At 36.7% G+C, this 21,873-nt stretch overlaps 1 protein-coding gene across 2 annotated transcripts; it reads left to right on the plus strand.

Moving 5' to 3' along the window:
* The first annotated feature begins 46 nt into the window (after positions 1-46).
* Positions 47-21,706, plus strand: NUA (nuclear pore anchor). 2 transcript variants are annotated; one of them, XM_021946694.2, is made up of 48 exons: positions 47-577; positions 802-948; positions 1,055-1,153; positions 1,338-1,466; positions 1,610-1,702; positions 1,798-1,863; positions 2,117-2,206; positions 2,303-2,380; positions 3,254-3,363; positions 4,788-4,908; positions 5,017-5,109; positions 5,584-5,632; positions 6,513-6,616; positions 6,704-6,772; positions 7,556-7,696; positions 7,807-7,911; positions 8,027-8,140; positions 8,306-8,384; positions 8,973-9,016; positions 9,123-9,196; positions 9,518-9,620; positions 9,780-9,914; positions 9,989-10,087; positions 10,158-10,199; positions 10,284-10,337; positions 11,263-11,442; positions 11,651-11,698; positions 12,112-12,162; positions 13,567-13,650; positions 13,724-13,798; positions 13,880-14,064; positions 14,141-14,243; positions 14,734-14,850; positions 14,938-15,030; positions 15,306-15,461; positions 15,587-15,640; positions 16,391-16,504; positions 16,779-16,856; positions 16,981-17,130; positions 17,789-17,860; positions 18,216-18,371; positions 18,469-18,522; positions 18,682-18,769; positions 18,867-18,934; positions 19,020-19,148; positions 19,317-19,421; positions 19,782-19,959; positions 20,109-21,706. In XM_021946694.2, the coding sequence occupies exons 1-48, from the start codon at positions 272-274 to the stop codon at positions 21,449-21,451; spliced, it is 6,225 nt and encodes a 2,074-aa protein (XP_021802386.2). In that variant the 5' UTR covers positions 47-271; the 3' UTR covers positions 21,452-21,706. The 2 variants fall into 2 exon arrangements, with proteins under 2 accessions (XP_021802386.2, XP_088108274.1); XM_088252148.1 differs by having other exon boundaries at positions 13,724-14,064.
* Positions 21,707-21,873: the final 167 nt, after the last annotated feature.

Genomic DNA, 21,873 nt, shown 5'->3' on the forward strand with positions numbered 1-21,873 from the left:
CCAGATCATGGTCCAATAAACATACCCAAAGAAACCAAACATGGCCTGTGGCAAAATCTGAACCCCCGCAGATTTCCAGTATATGGAACGTCCAGAGCGCACGAGGCTCTGGTGAAGCAGCTTTTCTCTCTTCCCTTCAAATTCCTTCCATCGCAACTTTCCCTCTTCAATATCCGTCTTCCATTTCGCCTAATTCTCTCCATTTTCCCATGAAACCTGATCCATCGTTAAAAAATTAGGGCATAGCATAGCACAACGATACCCCAAAACGATGCCGCTTTTCGTTTCCGACGAGGACTTCTCCCGCCACGGAAACGACGCCACTTGGGTGGCGGACAAGGCCGACGCGTTCATCCGCGACTTACAGACGGAGCTAGAGACGTTCAGGGCCCAGAACGACGCCGCTTCTATCACGGCCGAGCAGACCTGCTCCCTCCTCGAGCAGAAGTACCTATCACTCTCCGATGAATTCTCCAAGCTCGAGTCGCAATACGCGCAGCTTCAGTCCTCCCTCGACCACCGCCTCTCCGAGGTCGCCGAACTCCAGTCCCAAAAGCACCAGCTCCATCTCCAATCGGTACGATGTTCAATGCTGCTTTCAATTATTTTCTCGGTCCTGTTGCTTTCGGCTTTAGGGTTTCCATGATCAACTGCTTGTGTTTTTAATGTTGTTGAGGCGGTTTCGATATTCTTGTGTAGATTTGATACTTCGTTGGTTTTGATTTGTCAGTTTTTATACGTAATGAACCTATTTTGATTTGGTTCATTGGTATGTTTGGGTGTGCCTTGCTGTGTGTATAGATTGGGAAGGATGGGGAGATAGAGAGGTTTAAGACGGAGGTGTCGGAGCTGCACAAATCAAAGAGGCAGTTGATAGAGTTGGTGGAGCAGAAGGATTTGGAGATTAGTGAAAAGAATGCCACCATCAAGTCTTATATGGACAGGATTGTAAGCTTTGTTGCACGCTTTCTTTCCCATTTAGCATTTACAAGGTGAAGTATAATGCTGCCACACATTTAGTGACATTTTCACCTGTTCTTTGATGATTATGAAGGTTTATTCATCAGACAATGCTGCACAAAGGGAGGCCCGTTTAAGTGAAGCTGAGGCAGAATTAGCACGCACCAAGGCTTCATGTACTCGTCTGTCACAGGTAATTTCAATTGCATTTCTTTTAATTTTTTTTAGTTCTCCATGCCACTGTCTCTTATACCGAGACAACTAGATATATAGTTACTCACCACTGGACAGATGATGTTTAATGTGGTGGCTCCTGCTTTCTTTCAATATATTTTGGAGCGTAATTGTTTTACCATGCCAAATTTGGTGATATGCAGGAGAAAGAACTTATTGAGAGGCATAATGTCTGGCTTAATGATGAGTTAACAGAGAAAGTTGACAGTCTCATTGGGCTACGTAGAACGCATGCTGATGTTGAGGCAGATTTGTCTTCTAAACTTGCAGATGTAAGTATATTTTACAGTTTATTTGTAGAACATAGTTCCTTTTTGTGGTCATATGTAAAGCATACTTTTTAGTTTTTATATTAAATGATATACATACAATTTATTTATTTATTTGCAATGTACTTCATTTCTATCATTTTCAGGTTGAGAGACAATTCAATGAATGCTCTAGCTCTTTAAAATGGAACAAGGAAAGAGTGAGGGAACTGGAAGCAAAGCTAAGATCTCTACAGGAGGTGGGATACATTTCATTTGGCATTGTAAAGTATGTTTTACATGGCTCATTACTTATGTATCAACGGACTCATTCATACTTATTTCACACTTGTAGGAACTATGCTCATCTAAAGATGCTGCTGCAGCCAATGAAGATCGGTTAAACGCTGAACTTTCAACAGTGAGTTTTATGAAATATCTATTTATATTAATATATTTTTTCTTTAGCCATGTATTCAAGTGGAGTTGGTGTGAATTGAATTTTAAATGTTATTGGAAATAGAGATGTTTTACAGAGTTTTAGTTTTTTTTTTTTTGCGTCAAGTTTGTGCTCATCTGCACTGAAGATATAGAAGATTAGCTATATGAAAATGGTTGGCTGTTGTATGTACTTCTTTCATCATATTTAATGTGTATGTTTGCTATTTTTGCAGTTAAATAAGCTTGTTGAACTATATAAAGAAAGTTCTGAGGAATGGTCCAAGAAGGCAGGAGAGCTTGAGGGTGTGATCAAGGCTCTGGAGGTGAAATATTTTTCGGTTAATTTTTTTTTCTTTCTTATTATTTTTTTGTTTATTGTGGAGTTTCTGTATTATAATTTAAAATGGGCTATCATGTAGACACATTTGAGTCAAGTGGAAAATGATTACAAAGAGAGACTTGAGAGGGAAGAATCAGCAAGAAATCAATTTCAGAAGGTAGCTGCATTTCTTTCCCCCTTTCCCCATTAGTCATTAGTTTATGGCTTTAATATTTTAAATTTCTGGAGCACAGCTTTTCTGCACTCTTTATTTTTGGGTGTGATGATAGGATTCAAAGTATGTCATATGATACTCTTGCTTTTTTTTTTGACAAAGAAATTTTTTTATTTGTTTTTTGGAGACGGAATTGATGGTAATTTTTTTTTTCCTTTCCAAAAGTTGAAAAATCCAAGAACAAGTTGTTGGCCGAAACTTTAATTGTAATATTAGCAGTTCTTTTTGGGCTTGCAACTACTTCGTCTCAATTTTTCATTTGACATGAGCATTCCAAACATCTGTTGCAGATTTGAGCCATTTTTGGCTCAGAATGTATCGCTGTATTCTTTTTCAAAGTTTTTTTGTTTAGAAGTCTTGCCATTTGCTTTCTGTATAATGTTTCCTTGTTGTAAGTGTTGTGTTAAAACAAATTGCTATCTTGATGATGCATGGGATTTCTTTTATTTGTCTATGTTGGTGTGCTTTTGTGTTGTTTGGCGGTGATAATTCCTAGTGGCATCTGTCTGTTGCAGCTGTCTAATCAGGACCACATGTGCCGTGCAAGTGGGACTAGTCCCTGTATGTGGTAATCACACTTGCATGATACAGCGTGGATGGGCAGGTGGCGTAACTGCCCTTATTGTTCCTGTTTTGGTGATTTTGTGGTTTATTTTTCTGGACATCCAGCCAAAAGAAATGTCTGAGTGTCATTGTGGTGTTATATTTTTTCTTTTGTAAAGCCAATACTTAATATGTCCTCTTTTTTTTTCTTTTTTTTTATATATTATATATATTTTTTTTTCCTGATCGGCTTTTGGGTTGTGATAATTATAGGAAGCTGCAGATCTGAAAGCAAAACTTGAGAAGTGTGAAGCAGAAATCGAAACGAGCAGGAAAGCGAATGAGCTAAATCTTCTTCCACTCAGTAGTTTTACCACGGATGCGTATGTTCCACTTTATTTTGTTTGAAGACATTTTGGTTTCTAGCTATTACTATGATGCTGTTTGGTCCACTTTTGTTGCTTGATTTTGTCGTCTTTGTTGTGTTTTCTTATTCATTTATATGGGTAAATCCTGTCTTGTTTCTTCAGGGTATTTGCTACTTTCTTGCTTAGTATAAAATGTTACTGTGCACATTAGTGATAAGGGAATGAGTCAGATAAAGTTTCTGTGCAGACAATTTGACTCGTAACTTATTTTCACCAAGCTTAATGAATGGTTAACAAATTTGTCATGTGGATTATGATAGTTGTGAAGGTTTGGAGCTCATTCGGCTTTTATAATTTGAAATGCGTTCTATTGAAATGAGCTGATCTATTTTATAAACTTAAATTACTAGTGGAGACATGTTGGTCAGCAGGTCATGATTCTCTATCTTTGTTAATGGCATATTTCTCGGTGAAATGTTGTTAACCTTTATGGGGTGCTTAAATCTTTTGCCCTGGGTAAGTTGCTTCCTAAGTTTGGCAGTTCCAGATCATGCCAGCTTATTCCATGGTGTTGGGAGTCATTTTGGAAAGAGCTTCTTTTTCATAGCTTCTGATGCTCATGAAGTTGCACCTGTAATAAAAAGAGCTGATTACGATTGAGTGTTCTCTGATTCGATATTTGGCTAGCTAGAAAAAAGTGTCATTTACTTGAAGCTTATTAATATTATAAGAATTTGATAGTGGTAAAAAGGAGCTCAGATAGGTGTACAACACCGTTTGACCACAATTCACAGAGAATAAATCCCACGCAGTGCCATGAAAGCTATGAGTAAATTCTTATCTGTAAAGATTCTTTACAGACAATGTGATGTTCTCTGGGTACATCTAATTTGACTGACTATTTATCAAATTAGCTGGTTGACAAGCTTGCTGTAAGTTTTCATTCAAAGTTCTTGACGATCTACATAACTAAGGTGGGAGAATTCTGGGCTTCATTGCTGGGGATTGCTTAAATTGCACAAAATGATTGTCAAACATTGAAGGCGTGTTAGCCTATGGTTTTAGTACCATGAATTGTATTAATGTTATTGAGAAGCACGGCTAGAATGTAGAGGGAACTTGTGGAGTTGTAAGAAACTTATTCTTCTTATTTTGGGTATATTTCTTAGGTTTGGTGTGAGGGTTGAGTTTTGGAGAAATATCTGGTATTCCCATTTCATATGCACTTGCTTTGAAATTTCAACATAATATAAAACTTTAGGTTTGTTGTTCAGTCGCATTTCAGTTTCCTGTCACAGCAATTTTTGTGACGGAAGTTTTGTACCCATGTTGACATGTATGTTTTGGCGAGTGACATTATATTTCACTGAATTTCCCAGGTCTAATTCTTAGTCTGTACTAGTGCGTATATGTTATTTGAGTTGATTTATATGTTGCAGATGGACGAATTCATTTGAATCTACTGACATGGTTGAGGTTAATCGTGCGGTTGTCCCAAAGATTCCTGCTGGTGTTTCAGGAACAGCATTAGCAGCTTCACTTCTACGGGATGGTTGGAGTGTGAGTAGTTATTTTACTATATTGCGAGTCATATATTGTCGTCTATTCAGTTTACTATTTGTAGTTTTTTTTTTCTTTATTTTTCTTTTGAATTCTTCCTCCCCGTAGCTTGCAAAAATGTATGCGAAGTACCAAGAGGCTGTGGATGCCTTTCGTCATGAGCAGTTGGGAAGGAAGGAATCTGAGGCAATTTTGCAACGGGTATGATCTACGTTGTGATTTGTTGTACTTCTTCCCCTTGAGAAAGGATGATACTCAATGCATGTACTGCTTGTGTCTTTTGAACATACATAGTATTATGATATTTTTGGTGAGGTTTTTTCTTGATATTGCTAATATTTCTGAGCAGGTTCTGAGTTAAGCAATATATATGTTATATAGTGAAATTTATTTTCAAGACGGTTTTATTTTCTTCTTTTCTTTTTGATGGGAACATGTTTACAGTTGTTGCCTATGTACAGTTATTTGTTCTTGCATATACCTATTTTCTTTTGTAAAATCTATCTTGTAATCTTGTAAACCAACATCTGATGTGTTAGGCTGAGTTACCGTCATGTTGACCCCAATTATATATAACACACAGTAGAATGGCATCAACTGTTGGTTTTATCTTTTTATAAACTTTATTTTTGCCATGCCAAAAGGTTTAGTTTGCATTTCGTCATGGTTTTGCAGGTTCTATATGAATTAGAGGAGAAAGCAGAAGTCATTTTGGATGAAAGAGGTATACTATTTAATACATGCCTATCAAATCCCCTTCATTCATATGTTCTCTATGAGAAAAGTTTAGACAAGTCTTAAAATACTAAGACATCTAATTGTGATGAAATAAATAGGCGAGGACGATCATTGAAATACAATGCAGAGTGGGCCCTACAAGGGTGTCCCTCAAATAAGTTTATGTGAGGGATCCCTCAATGGAAGCTCCATCCATGCCTATCTTATACTTATATTTGAGGCAGTCATGTTTTATTATTGATATTCAAGATCTTTCTTAGTGAATTTGGATTAATTGAAGTAATGTGTGTTTGTGTGTTTTCTGTTATACTTGCCCTGCATCAGGGATTGAGACAGTATATTCTCTCCTTTGACCCTCTTGTATGCGTCTGAGAAGTGTACGGCATGCCAGGATAAGAACTTAAGATGTTAATAACGACTGATGGGGTTGAAACCGCTCTAGAAGGTGTCTTAAAATAGGCGTACCGTGAATTTCAAAGAGCCAAGTGATTCTTTAGTCTAAACAGCCATAAAAAGAACAGGCCAACTTTTTGTCTCCTTAAGCTGGCTTTGACCATCTCAATTTTGATCACAATTTGAGTTGCAACATGACACCTTTCACTGTCATTTAGCTCCTTGACAGTTGGCTACATTAAGAAGATACATGGACTTCTGGTTTATAACATTGACTGTTTCTTGACAATTCTGCAGTTAACTGGTTGACGTTCCTTGTTTACCATATTTGTTCATAAAATATTTCCTTTCTTTCATTTTACATCTGGTTACATTTTTCATTTTCAACAATAACTTGGTGATTGCAGTGAGGTTGAACTTGGTGATTTCATTTCCCATTTGTTGCACTAATATCATTGTTTTCATCTATGCAGTGGAACATGAGAGAATGGTTGAGGCATATTCTATGATCAACCAAAAACTGCAGAATTCAATTTCTGAACAGGCAAACTTAGAGAAAACCATCCAGGAGTTAAAGGTTTATGACATCATCAAACTTTCTATAGATCCATTATTATTATTATTATTATTTTCTGTCATATGTGCTTATGTATTTGGTATCCAGGCGGAGATAAGGAGGCATGAGCGTGACTACACATTTGCTCGAAAAGAGATCTCTGATCTCCAGAGAGAGGTAATTGAAATTCATTCTATTAGTGGAATGTGCGCATTGTTTGATTGATTGTTCTTTAAAAATTCTTGACTTTGGTATATCTATAAAGTGGAGTTGTTATATAACCTTCATTGTTTTATTTGTTCAACATAACATTTTAAAACTACCCCATACGGAGCGTCATCCTTTATTTCCTGTGTAATCAGACATTTAAGTAGATCACTACAACTTATTAGATACTAACCTTAATTCTTATTACTGGCTGGTTCACCAAATGAATCCAAAATCCATTTCTCTTTCAAGATCATATGCTATCTATTTGTGGTATTATTTTGATCTCCACAATTAGATCATATTGGTTAAAGAAAGAAATCTGAAGTGACCCATTTATAGTCTTCTCATTATGTCTTCCATTATATATCTACATATATTAATATGATCCAGACTTGTAGAACACTCTATCAGTTATGTTAATCAATAATTTCAATTAAAAATTTATCAAATTTGTACACATGCATCAATATGCTACTGTGCTAAATCATGGATTTGTATACATTTTTCCAAACGACATTGCATGATGTTTTAGAAGATAAACCAATGCGTATGGTGGTATGATGTCCTATCATCTTTCAGCATATATTTGCAAATATCCCCCCACCACCCTGCCGCCCCATTATAATTTGAAAGCTGTACATGCTTTATTGGTCATGCTAATGTTAATATGAGTTTTAAATTTATCAATCTTTTTGTTTCTCTTTTATTTCATTGGTTAATGTGTCTTGTTCCGCTGGTGATACAATGTAGGTGACAATCCTTCTGAAAGAATGTCGAGATATACAGCTTCGTGGCACATCTTCTGGTCATGATAGTCATGACTATGGTACTGTTGCTGTGGTTGAGATGAATGCTGAATCTGATGCTGAAATAGTCATATCTGAACATCTTGTAAGCTTGTTGCTTATTTTTCAACAATATAACTCTTTAACCTTATGCTTTTTCTTTTTTGTGTATGGATGATTATATTTGAACTCTTGTGGATGTAACACTGCAAACAGTTGACCTTCAAGGACATAAATGGACTAGTTGAGCAGAATGCGCAGCTCAGGAGTCTTGTTCGCAATCTTTCTGACCAGCTTGAAAATAGGGAAATGGAGGTCAAGGTTTGTGTTAAAATGTCAATTTTTGTCAGTATGGTGCTTGTTTGTTTAGCATAATACTACTTACCTATGTGTGTGAATTTTTTTTTTATGAGTAAGTGTGTACCATGATCTACAGGAAAAGTTTGAAATGGAGCTCAAGAAACATACTGATGAAGCAGCCTCTAGAGTTGCGGCAGTGTTACAAAGAGCTGAAGAGCAAGGGCACATGATTGAATCCCTTCACTCCTCCGTAAGTTCTACTTAAGCCTTCTGTATAGCAAGGGCACACTTTTTTGTCATTAGTACTATATATCTTTTTTTCTTTTGTTTTTGGTTTTTTTTGAGATGGCAATGACCGGCTGATGATGGAACAATTTCGCTGACTCTTTTCTCTGTCGTCCTAATTTCTACCTAGGTTGCAATGTACAAAAGGTTATATGAAGAGGAGCATAAACTTCATTCATCTAGTCCCCGCTTAGCAGAGGCAGCTCCAGGTCTGTCACTCTCTATCTATATGTCAATACAAAAGATTTGATGGTCAAAGGAAGCTTTGATCAATATGCTCTATGTGTGTGTAGATATATATTATCCAAAAGAGCTGCGATTATCTTCAGATTGGAATAGTCTGGTTACAAACGTATGAGTTGGGCCTAATTGTGAAACAAAGGGCGTTTTAATCTCTTCGAAGAGAATATTAATCAGGAAGGGCAATTGAAATATTGTAGATTATGATGTCTTACTATTACTTTAGAAATGTATGAACTGTTCTGGTTATGTTGGGCCACTTTTCCAACTAAAGTGATTGCTGAAGGTAGCCTTTATGGCTATATCAAAGTAAAGTGATTGCTGTGGTTATTAATGCTGGTGGATGTGGATTAATATCCTTTAAAACGACTATTTCTTTAGAAAATCATTTTCAGTTTTCTGAGCATTTATTTGGTATGAGAGCCCTTCTTACTTTAGATTTAGTTTATTTAAGAAAACATGTTGAGGTTTCTTGACCTCTTCTTCTTTTTGCTTCGTTACTACTTTTTGCGTCTCTGTTGTACAATCTAATTATGTTTTTTTTTTCTTTTTGGCAGAAGAAAGAAGAGCTGACGTTAAGCTTCTCCTTGAGAGTTCCCAGGTATGGTGAACATTGGAAATTATCCAAGGAATTGGCATGTTGGTATTTTTATTACTTGTTAATTTGTACTACTATAAAATATGATACAATTTAGGAATTAATGTAGGAAGCTACCAGAAAGGCCCAAGACCAGGCTGTAGAACAAGTGAAATGTCTGGAGGAAGATTTGGCAAAGACCAGGTAAACGCTGTCATATGAATATTTGTGAACTGTCCGTCCTCAGATGTATGTTATTGTGGCAATAGTCTATTCTAAATTATGTGCTTTTCATACGTGTTTGTCTCTTGATATATCTTTTGACTTTTGACCTCTTGGCCATTTTTTTTTTCAATAATCATTATTGTAATAATATTGGCCCCTGATATTATTTTGATTTGTCAATGGCCTAGTCAAAAGTTTATGCAATGCAATTTTGTTCTCCTTTTCTGTTAGTTTATTTTTAACTCTGTCAACCTCATATGCTTCATCACTTATTCAACAAAATTTGATGTTTATGGTCAGGAGTGAGATCATATCATTGCGGTCAGAGCGGGACAAGTTGGCTTTGGAAGCAAATTTTGCTCGAGAAAGACTTGAGAGCTTCATGAAAGAATTTGAGCATCAGGTGATCTTTTTGTTGGAATCTTTTGCCAAATTTTTCTCTCTGGCTGTGGTCCATTTTTATGTTTTTTTCCTGGTATTTTGTGTTGATGTGGCATGGTATGACTGATATTTGTCTAACTGTTAATTTATCATTTCTTCTTTCTAATGCATAAAATATCAGAGAAAAGAAACAAATGGTGTTTTAGCAAGGAACGTTGAGTTCTCTCAGTTAATAGTTGACTACCAACGGAAGCTTCGTGAAAGTTCTGAATCTGTGCAAACTGCTGAGGAGCGTTCTAGGAAGTTCACTATGGAGGTGACATTATTATCCTAGTTTACGAAGCATGGTCACATTTGACAATACTCACTTTATATCTTGTTTCAATACAGGTATCTGTTTTGAAGCATGAAAAAGAGATGTTGGAACATGCTGAGAAGAGAGCTTGTGATGAAGTTCGTAGTTTGTCGGAGAGGGTCTATAGACTTCAGGTCTGGACTTTTGCAATTTATATTGTGCATTTTATTATTCTTGATTGTTTGCTGATAGTGTTCTTTGCAGGCTAGTTTAGACACTATTCAGAGTGCCGAGCAAATTCGTGAGGTAGCTCATCTCACTTGTGTTATTTGTAAACTATTCTTAACATGACACTTCTATATCTGATTTTATATTTTCATGCAAATACAGGAGGCAAGAGCTGCTGAGAGGAGAAGACAAGAAGAGTATACAAAACAAATAGAGGTGTGTATTCTCAATGTTCTTCCTTTTGTTGCATACTTAACTCCATATGTTGTATACTTGATATGTCAGTTTAGCGTCTTAGGTGCAGATTTTTTATCTTCCTTGTTGATATGTTTAACGGTGTTGTTAATTAAGGTCTATCTTTATGTTTCTCTGAATTACACAGTTAAGTTAGTTGTGGTTATTGGTTTGTGTCTAGACTATCCACATTGGAGAATGGAAGCTTTGCGATAGTGTTTAAGATATCTTGGGCCTCTCCACCCATTGCCAATTGGTTTTGGTTTGGCTGGTATCAGAGCAATCTATCCACGTGGAAGGCCAAACGGTCCCATAAGAATTGTCCAAGTGATATGGGCAAAAAGATGCCCCATGTAGTGGGAGTGTTGAGAGTATCCGACATTAGAGCATGGAAGCTTTTTAATTGGTCGCAAATGGAAGCTTTGCAATAGTTCTCAAAAGATCTTGGGCCACTCCACCCATTGCCAATTGGTTTTCGGTTGGATGCTCACATGCATATAGTTTGTTTGATTTTGAATTGTTCAAACGGAAGCTTTGCAATAGTTCTTAAAAGATATTGGGCCTCTCCACCCATTGCAAATTGGTTTCAGTTGGATGCTCACATACATATAGTTTGTTTGATTTTGAATTGTTCAAATTGAAACTATACTTGATGGTTTGGTAGGGTATGATTAGTTTATTATGATATTTGTTTTAACTTTTTTAGATATAGTGAAATTTTTGTAGAAATATTATTATTTGTTGCTCTTTTATTGTGGTTCTTGTATTTGAATATCAACTCCGTATAATTGCATGATCAGTTCCTGTCCTTTGTTTTTTTTAAATTATAATTATAATACTAAGAAAGAATCAAACATCTGTTTCTGTAAGGGTGGAAATATTACTGATAGTATGATTACATTTTCAGAGGGAGTGGGCAGATGTCAAGAAAGATCTACAAGAAGAGCGCAACAATGCCCGCACTCTCACTCTTGACCGTGAGCAGACCATACAAAATGCCATGAGACAAGTTGAAGAAATGGGAAAAGAGTTGTCTAATGCATTGCATGCTGTTGCATCAGCTGAGAGTAGAGCTGCTGTAGCCGAGGTCCTTTTTCCCTTCCTTTTCTTATTTTCGGTTTGGAAGAATCTTGATCTCTTTGCATTTTAACAATATTCTGTATCATATATATCCTCTACATGTTTGTAAGTTCACTTTTTTAGTTGGTTCATGCATTGATTCTCATGTATTATTTTTTTCTCGGCCATATTAATGATTTTTAAATTATGATTTGCATGTCTGGTCGATAACACAGGCTAAACTGACTGATCTGGAGAAAAAGATAAGATCCTCCGATATTAAGGTATATTTTCTAATAAATGGTGTTACGATGTCTGTGAAGTTATTTTATGATAAATGCCATATTCTTAACCCTTCTTTGCTTCTGGCTATTTGCATGTAGAAAGGTTGCCAATCAATTTACATCATGTTGAGAGTGTAAAGTTTCCTTGTCTGAGATTTATCCTTGATGTGCAGAGAGTTTCATTATATGTCTTTAAAATTGAATTGGCATGGGTGATAGCTTAAACAATATATCGAGAATAGTTTGAACTGGAAATACACAAGATCATTTAGACAGTCCTTGGCTATAATTAGTGTACACAGTCAAGTGCCATTAGTATTTTATTAAAAATTTTATTATTTATAAATGGAGTTAAGTTTATTCAAGTAATGCTGATACAATTTCCTCCTGCATCTCTTTTCTTACTGATGCAGGTTGTGGATATTGATGGTGAAAGTGGATCTTCCTCTTTGACGAGTGATGAGGTCGGTTCTGTTCATTTAACTGTCCATTTCTTTTCTGTTGCTTAATTTTTTCTAATTGACCTGGCTATCTCTGTTGCTTATATTATCCAGCTTTCTTTCTCTTTTGTGACTGATGTTGCTATTTTCACAATTTCCATGAATTCAGACTATCCATATTTCATTAATACCAATCTTTTGCTCTTAAGTCTATACATACTGTGATTGTGATCTCTGTGATATGTCGATGAGTTCTTGGTTCTTGTCAACATTAGCGGAAACCGGAGGCAGAAAAACTCCTTCCCCTTTATTGTTCCGAATTTTTTTGGGTATTTTGGTATTCTTTTAGCTTGATGTAGTTTCTCTCCCAAGCTGCTTCCTCACCGAAAAAGCAAAAGAGGTGTTAAGGTCTTGATGGTGTTGAGGACCCTGTCGAGTTCATTTTGATCTTGACATTAAGGAAATTGCAGGGTTTCCTGTTTTCAAAGGTCCATTTGGGTTGGTGGTAGCACAGAATTTCTCTAACAGAGAAACTGGGGAGAGGGAGAATTGGTTGGGGGGGGGGGGGGGGGAGTTCCTTTCGCATGTTCGCATTTGCAAGTTCAGATTTGATAAATTTTCAATAACCAATATAATGGGTTCAAATAGATATGCAGCTCCAATTGGATGTGTGTTAGTTGTAACTGATAATGATTGTAGTCAAGGTTTGACATCGCCTGGAAGTTTGAATGTGCTTAATACTAGTTATGGTGAACCACCTTACCTGTATGCAAGGTGGTATTTTGATTCTCATAGTATAAAGTCACAACTGTCATGCTAGCCGAATTATATTTTGGCCTCAGTAGAACAAAAACCATGAATGAAAGAGAGATTACTTGACCATTCTCCTCCTTAACAAAGCACTACGTAATGGCTGGAGTTGGGAGAGATTATAATCAATTTACTTCTCAAGTGTTATCCAAGTGTTTTTTGAAAAAGATCATAATCAAGTTGAAACTAAGTTTTTGACGAAGCTACTTCAAGCACATTCTTGCTCAACTTTCAAGTTCATAGTCTTAGTGACACTCACTGTTTTCACCTTCATGTATCATTTGATAATATTTACATGTTTAACTGATGAATTCTTGGTGGTTTAACATTTTAAGTGTGCTTGTCGACTATTTCAAAGTTTAACTTGAACTACAATAATGCTGGTAAGCACAATTTAGGTCATGAATGGGTGTTTGTTACCTCATGCATTATGGTACAATTGATATATTTTTCTAGGTTAATTTATCTATTAAATTCTAAAATGCACAGCTAGCCATTTGTTTTGGCTTATTACTATTTGATTGACTCTATTTGTTGTCTATTTTGGGAGCTAGTACCAAACTTTTGTATTGAGCTTGAGTCAGTTATTTCTGACATTGACTTGGTTTGGTTGAATAGGCTGTGGTGGCATTGCGTGCTGCAAAGGAAGAGATCGAAAAATTGAAAGAGGAAGTGAAAGCTAATAAGGATCACATGCTACAGGTTCTTACTATCCCTAGATGTGCTTAATCTCTTAAAGCGAGACGTATGATTTATGTCCATTTTAATTTCACAGTATAAGAGCATAGCTCAGGTAAACGAAGATGCATTGAGACAGATGGAATTTGCCCATGAAAACTTCAAGATTGAGGTACTTCTGTGTGTCAACCTTTTGGCTTGTTTGCATTATTATGTCAATGTGCCCTGCATTATGATCCCAAATAATTTACAGGCTGAAAAACTGAAGAAATTGCTTGAAGCTGAACTTCTTTCTCTGAGAGAGAGGGTCTCTGAACTTGAACACGAGTCTGGTTTGAAGTCTCAAGAAGTTGCTTCAGCAGCCGCAGGGAAGGAAGAAGCCCTTTCTTCTGCTTTATCTGAAATTACAAGTCTAAAGGAAGAAATCTCAGCTAAAATGTGGGTTTCTCTTATTTTTCATTATATCATGATTTTGATTATCCGATATGGTATCTCATCTACCGTTTTCTTGTAGTTCCCTAAATGCGTCACTGGAGATTCAGATATCTGCTTTGAAAGAAGACTTGGAGAAAGAACATCAGCGATGGCATTCTGCTCAGGCTAACTATGAAAGACAGGTTAATTGGCGTGTATTTGTATTTTTGTTTCTTGTACAACCCGGTGTTGAGTCATCTGGTGCATTTTGGAAGAAAGGTTTTAGACCTATCAAGACTGGAATTACTGATGCTTGATGATTCAACTGGTCCAACGGGGTTTAGAAACGTTGGGGATTTTTTGGCACCATTGATAGTGGTTTTTCAGGTTGATCTTTTGCTGTTTTCCTGCGTTGCAGGCCCGAATAAGTAATTGAGTTTTAAGGCTGCCATTGAACTCCAACCAGCTAAATATTGCTTGTGAAGATGTAAATTAATGTCAAATTGGAGGGTCTACACATGCCCCTGGGGATTAGTTGTCCAAAAGAAAAAGATGTAGTTATTGAGCAATTTCTATCATCTAATTCCTTGAATAGCTGCTGAGAACTTGAGATTGTCACGTTTTTCATACATGGTCGCCCTCATATATATTGCATTCATCGGTAGCTGATGTATGATTCTTAATCTTGGTTAGGTTATCCTCCAGTCGGAGACAATACAGGAGTTGACTAAAACATCGCAAGCTTTGGCCCTGCTCCAGGAAGAAGCTGCAGAGTTGCGTAAATTGGTTGATGCACTTAAAAGTGAAAATGTAACTTTACTCTCTTACATGGCCTGTAGTTTGCGGTAAATCATGTTTAGTTGTATGCAAGCTGATTTGTTTTTGCGTTACTTACAGAATGAACTGAAGTCTAAGTGGGAATTTGAGAAGGCAAGGTTAGAAGAATCAAAGAATGTTGCTGAGAAGAAGTACAATGAAATCAACGAACAGGTTATTGTAGTACATAGTTAATCTGATAGTCATGATTTGCGGTCTGCCCAGCTTTCTGTCAGTTTTATGTTAATATCTTAAGTTCAATTAATTTACTGTTAATAATCTGTATGAGACACTTTTATGTGAAGTGAGGTCTTGTCTTTTGATAACCAATTTTAAATATGGATACATAAGATGAAATTCTATGGCTACTTAACTTTGACTTTGGGCCATGTTATATTAACCCTTTTTTTTCATGGCCTTTTCTTCTGAACTTCCGTTTGTGTTTGCAGAACAAAATACTGCACAGTCAGCTTGAGGCTTTGCACATTCAACTGGCTGAGAGAGATCGTGGATCATTTGGAACTTCAGCAAGCACTGGTTCAGATACTTCTGGGGATGCTGGTTTACAAAATGTAATAAGTTATCTTCGACGGACAAAAGAAATTGTAAGTTCTTTTTCCCTGCTATTATTGCTCTCTCTATCCCACACATGACAGGCCTGAACTCCCTATTCACCCATATGACATATATTTACTAGTATTTGATTTCATTATTGTTTTCAACTTAACAGGCGGAGACAGAGATTTCTTTGTTGAAACAAGAAAAACTCCGGTTACAATCACAAGTGAGTTTGTAGAAATTAGGTTTCTTTCTTTTATGCACCACAAATTTTTATTGCATACATATGGAAGAACGAGTGTTAAATCGACTTTAGGTATTCTTACACTGTTACTATCATGTTATCCAGCTTTTCCTAATTTATTAATTTTGGATTTATCTTGAATAAGTATTATGATTTCTCAATAAATTGCAATTTCTGATGCATAAGTAAATGGAATTTTTTGACCCAAAAATAAAAATAATTGGAATTTTGCAGCTTTTGGCTGCGTCAGCTGATGTATTTGTTTTTTGTTCCAATATGTGCTGGTACTCTGTTGTTCTTACATTTATCCCTCTCTTTTTTCTTGGATATGTTTGATTCTTCTCCTTTGACTTATTTTTTTTTTACTCTAGGAGGTTCATCTTTGTACTTTGATTGCTACAACATACAGCTAGGCGGCTCTCTGTGTATGTTTTAGTTCATGTTGAACACTTAGCATAAGTATCCCATTTCCTTTGGACTGAGATAAAATACATATTAATCATCTAAGTTGTTGTATGTGACACACTATAATTCTGAATTCAGTAAACCATGGGTTGTCATTACATCCTAAACAATTTTTGCATATGTTTCTGATGTGTTTTATTTCCAGTTTTATCTTGATTGTCTTTTCTTGTGATTTCGTATTTCTTTTATGTTGAATTGTGATGGTTACTTCTTGTTTACAGTCGTTGGATGAATTTATGTACTCAAATTTTTATATTTCCTTTATAGCTTGAGAGTGCCCTCAAAGCTTCCGAAACTGCCCAATCATCACTTCATGCTGAGCGTGCAAATTCAAGATCATTGTTGTTCACTGAGGAGGAAATAAAATCCTTACAACTACAGGTTAGTTTCATTTGGTCCTGTATTTCTGTCTCTTCCCAAAACCAAGATGTATCGTGCTCCTTAACATTTAGTCCATGATCGGTTTCCATTATTTTGTTGTAATATAGTGCTTCTTCTCTAACATGTGTGTGTTTGACCTGTTTATTTGACACTGAACTTTCTATTGTTGTCCATGTTTCTGTGGACTTGTACAGAAAACTATTTTGTGCTTAACTCATTGCCTACTATTTCCCCCTTCTAACTCTAAAGCTGTCATGATGAAATTATTTCTCAGGTTAGAGAAATGAACTTACTTCGGGAAAGCAATATCCAACTAAGAGAAGAAAACAAGCACAATTTTGAGGAATGCCAGGTATTTTATATATATTTTTAACTGGAGAAAGTCCTTATTTGAGGAATCCCTCCAATAATGTTTTTTCTTCTATATAAGTATTATCAATCATACCGTTGACTTAATGCTAAATGTTTTTCCTCAGAAATTGCGTGAAATATCACAAAAGGCTAATATTGAGACTCAGAACCTAGAGAGATTGTTAAGGGAGAGACAGATTGAGTTGGAAGCCTGTAGAAAAGAACTTGAAATGCTAAAGACCGAGAAAGATCACTTGGAAAAAAGGGTTCATGAGGTATTGATCTTGGAACTTCTTGCTCTTGCTCTCTATATCACGGACATCTTGTAATTGCATAAATATACATGTTCCACGATGGTGGTTGTCATGTAAGATTGATATGGCCTATTTTTATTTTGTACTAATGTCTTGACGGTTAAAGCATTCCAAAACATTGGTATATATTTGTATTTGTAGCTATGTACCACATCCTTGTCCGATCCCTTACCACCTAAATTGAAACCGTGGCTTCAAATATAATGGGAAATATTTCAGGGACACAAGGATTTTTGAACATTTGGTTTCCCTTCAATGCAGTCACGTTGGTTTGGTCTACTACCAATTTGAGTGCTCTCCTAGGGTTTTGGATTATTCTGAAAACCTTGTACTCTAAATCCTTTCCCTGCACGCGTCAACCTAATCGAGACATAGAAATGCATATTATTTCTTGAAGTCCAACTGAGACAATGTCCTGACTCCTGAGAGCCAGATATCAGTGCTTGTAATATATTTCTGCTCTGCATCTGGGAGACACTCATGTGGACTGTGATACTACTTGAAAAGATGTAGAGCCCTGTTGGTCTTCTTTAGTGGCTGCTGTTAATTGTTTGTTTATACTTGCATGCACATATTGAACAAAGATATTCAATATTCTAATATACTCTCTTTCTTGAAGTTACTTGAAAGGTATAGGAATATTGATGTGGAAGATTATGATCGTGTGAAGAATGATGTTTGTCAGTTGGAGGTAGGTTTTTATCAAATTGATAAAGATATTAATTGCTTTAAGCTCACAATGCTGCGGGTAGTTATTTAATCTTATCATTTAAAACCCCTAGTCAGTAGAGCTGGCCTTAGTTTTTATCTGTGGTTATTTAGTGCATGTGAAAAGCTTTAAGGTATTTGTCCTTTTTTTTGTTTACTTTTTTATTTGATTATTTTTACATTAAAATTAAGTGGGCCAACATTCAATGGTGATTTTTAATTTATTTGTATCTTACTTTGTTTCAATTCCCTTAAAAAATTGTATGTGATTTCTTGTACTTTCTTTTATCATTGTTATTGTTTACATTTTTATTTATTTTATTGTTTTGTGTTGCCAGGAAAAATTGGAGAAGAAGGTTTCTCGTGTAGAAGAAGTCGAGAAACTTCTTTCAGAAAAGCAGGAGACTGTATCGCATCTGGAGCAAGATCTTTCTAACTACAGATTAGATCTGACTGAGAAAGAAAAAAAGATAAATGAAACTTTGCAAGTTGAGGTGCACCATAAAATTTTGTGCTCTAAAATCAGATTTGGATAATAGCCTGCCATTGGGTTTATTATATCTTTCTGATGTATATGCTTCTCATGCACAGGCAAGTCTAAGATCAGATGGCGAGAAGCAAAAGAAGGCGATCCTTCAGTATAAGGTTTTTATAATCTCATGTCGTTTAGCCGGAACAAGTATCACCCATATTAGTCGTACATTTTCTTTTTATTTCTCATAACTAGTTTTGTGACATATAGAGTTATGCTCTTAAGGTGGAAACTTTTTTGTTTGCTGATCAGTTTATTACCACCTTCTGCAGAGGAGGTGCGAGACACTCTTAAAGGAAAAAGAGGAACTGAGCAAGGAGAATCAAGCTCTTTCTAGGCAGTTGGAGGAAGTCAAACAAGGTAGTTAAACCATCCATGGTCTCTCCCATTCATTTTAAAAATATATGTTGTAATCCTGTCATTTTTTTTACTGTTGTTTTCTGACCTTGCATTATAGGGAAACGATCTTCTGGGGATACTAGCGGAGAACAGGCCATGAAGGAAGAGAAAGACAAAAAAATTCAGGTTGATCTTAACAGACATTTTTCTTTTTCTGTATTTCCCTTTGACCTCTTTAGCACGTTTTGACTTTGCTACCATGCTTGCCCAGACTCTGGAAAAGCTTATGGAGAGGCATAGAGATGATATGAAAAAGGAGAAGGAAGAAAACCGGATAGAGAAAGCAAGGCGCATAAGGACTGAGAAGGCAGTAAAGGATTCCTACACTAACGTTGAGCAGGTTTTTTTATGAGCCCATTGTTTGAGTTTCTATATCATTTAGTGCAGCCCGCCCATTTACCCTCAGGCTTTACTTCTGAACTTGTGGTGGATGTATTCTGGGTTGTTTAATTTCAAAGTTAATATAAGGTTTCTTCTGAAGTGATGTGATATTTTTTGCTTACATTAGGATAAAATGAAGTTCATGAATGAACTGGAGAAGCATAAGCAGGCTGTAAGGCAGCTTTCAGATGAACTTGAAAAGCTGAAGCATGCAAAAGACAGTCTCCCTGAGGTATAATTGTTACTTAATTGGTCTCTGTTTCCTTTTTTGTAACTTAGAAATATTAAATCGATCTCCTTTCTTTTACTACTTATAAAGGGGAATTAAGGCTAAGGCAGAATCTTGGGAATGTAAGTAGTGGATAAATGTGATAACTGTTGAGCAGTGAGCATGATTTACATAGGTTGGAATACTGGAAAACAGATTCCTTTCGCTCAGCTTCATGTAAGTTGAATAAAACAAATATGCTTAAGTATTGACAAGCAAATACCTGTATTATAACTTATTTCACGTACTTTTTTCATCATCTTTAGAAACCATACTTTCTATTGCTCCTGGATTTGTTTTAATAGTATAATCTGCATATCTCAGGGTACCTCTGTTGTTCAACTTCTTTCTGGATCCATACTGGATGGCCTTGCCGCTGCCTACAGCTTGGCTGTTGAAAATTTTGAAAAGGCAGCGCATTCAGTTCACGGTGACTTTGGAACTCATGGTGCTCCTGCAGACACTCCTCCAGTTTCAGATGCTTCATTAGCAGCTACTTCGGGTGCTTTTCCTTACTTAAGCAATCCTTTCTATACCGATGATTGTTTTACTTTATTTTTTTCCTTTTTTTTAAAATTGATTTCATATTGGATTTACTTGCTACTATTCATTTATTCATGACTAATGCGTCAACCTTTGTGGGTTATGCAGGTACTGGTCAAGCACCAACTGTTGTGTCCTCAATGAGTCCTGCAACAGGTTTGGCATCCAAATCAACTGAAGAAAGTGAAAAGAGATTGACTTTGACTTTGCCCAAAAGCAATGTTGAAATGCGTAAAACAGGGAGGAAGTTGGTTCGGCCCCGTCTTGTAAGACCTGAAGAACCACAAGGTGATGTAGAGATGTCAGAGATGGAAGGGAGCCGCAATGTGGCCAAGCATGCCCCATCAAATGAAATGGAAGTTCAAGGCAATGTTACTTCAACGCAACCGCTGCTTCGAAAACGTCATGCTTCTTCATCTGCTGTGGAGTCTCGTGAGGAATCAAGTAACCAAGGGGAAACTGGTCCTGATGTGGCAGCACCTGTGCCGAAGAAGTCCAAAGGTTCAGATTCTCCACAAGGAAGTGAAGGGCAACCATCTGCTATTTCTGAAAATCTTTGCAGTGTTCCAGTCAAAGATGAAGCTATTGATGTTGCTGAGTTGCCTCAAGGTTCAAATGAGGAAGCTGTTGGTGATACTGAGAAGGAAGAAATTGAGACTACAGGAGAGAAGGTGGAAGAGCCAAATGAACGACAGTTTGATGGTTCAAATCAAGTAGAATCACAACCTGACAAGCATATTGGTTTAGAAGAAAATGTTGATGGATCAGGTGGAACTGAGATGATGTGTGATGATGGAGCCAAGGATCAGGTTGAGCTGGACAACCAACAGTCCAATGAATTTGGAGGAGACAGAGAAGAGGGAGAGTTGGTCCCTGATGTTTCTGAGCTTGAAGGGGCTGATACAATTGGCAGTCCTGAAATAGGGGAAGGTCAACCTGAGCCCGTTGCAACTCCTGGGGCTTCCCCAGCCAGGGGCGATGATGAAGGGGTTGCTGCTGGTTCTGTTGTGGATATTGGTGAGGTAAATTCTCCGGAGGTTCTAAATGATGAGAAAAATGATGAAGTTGTAACTGAAGAAGCTGCCGATGGTTCTGATAAATCAAATGAAGGTAATGACCAAACTGGGATGGAGACTGATCAGGCAGCCGAAGCTGCCTCAGTAATTATTGAGAATACGTCATCAAGTACTCCTACGGAAGTTAATGTTCCAACGCAAGTTAGTCCGAGTGTTACTGCAGAAACAGAAGAGGTGAAACAGGTTTCTCCTATGACTAATACATCAACTACCATTTTTATAACAGAACGAGCGAGGCAGAGATCCGCGATCAGACAGGCTGGAGCTGGAGCCCCTTCTCCACCAATCAGAGGTCGTGGAAGACCAGCAGGACGTGGACGAGGTGTGCGTGGACGTGGACGTGCACGTGGGGCAGCACCTGGTGATCAAGGTTAAGACTGGAAATTATAAAAGATGTGCACTTTATCCCCCGTTTCTGCCATTTGAATGATAATAAGGGTTTCGCTCCCTAGTTAAACATGGTGTCGCAGTTTATTATGTCCCAAAACGTTCTAGGCATTTTGAGGGACATGATTACCACTCACTTTAATGGTTGTTGTCTATAGAATATGGATTTTGAAAATATGGTAGTTTGAGAATGTGTCATTTCACATGACTGAGTTCTATGTAAATTCCTTGTTTCTTCTTTCATGGTTGAGCACATGGCTAATATCCTTGAACTGATATTTTTTGCAGCCGAAAAACAGAAACAGAGATCCTTCACTTTTGCAATCTCGATTTCTTATTATCGAATTAAATAAAAAATTGTTTGGAGATGCATCATGGTTGTGCTTTTAGTTTTGATTAGCTTCATGTGC

This window comes from Prunus avium, chromosome 4 (assembly GCF_965620075.1).
Source record: "Prunus avium chromosome 4, drPruAviu1.hap1.1, whole genome shotgun sequence".
In the NCBI taxonomy this organism is placed as follows: Eukaryota; Viridiplantae; Streptophyta; class Magnoliopsida; order Rosales; family Rosaceae; genus Prunus; species Prunus avium.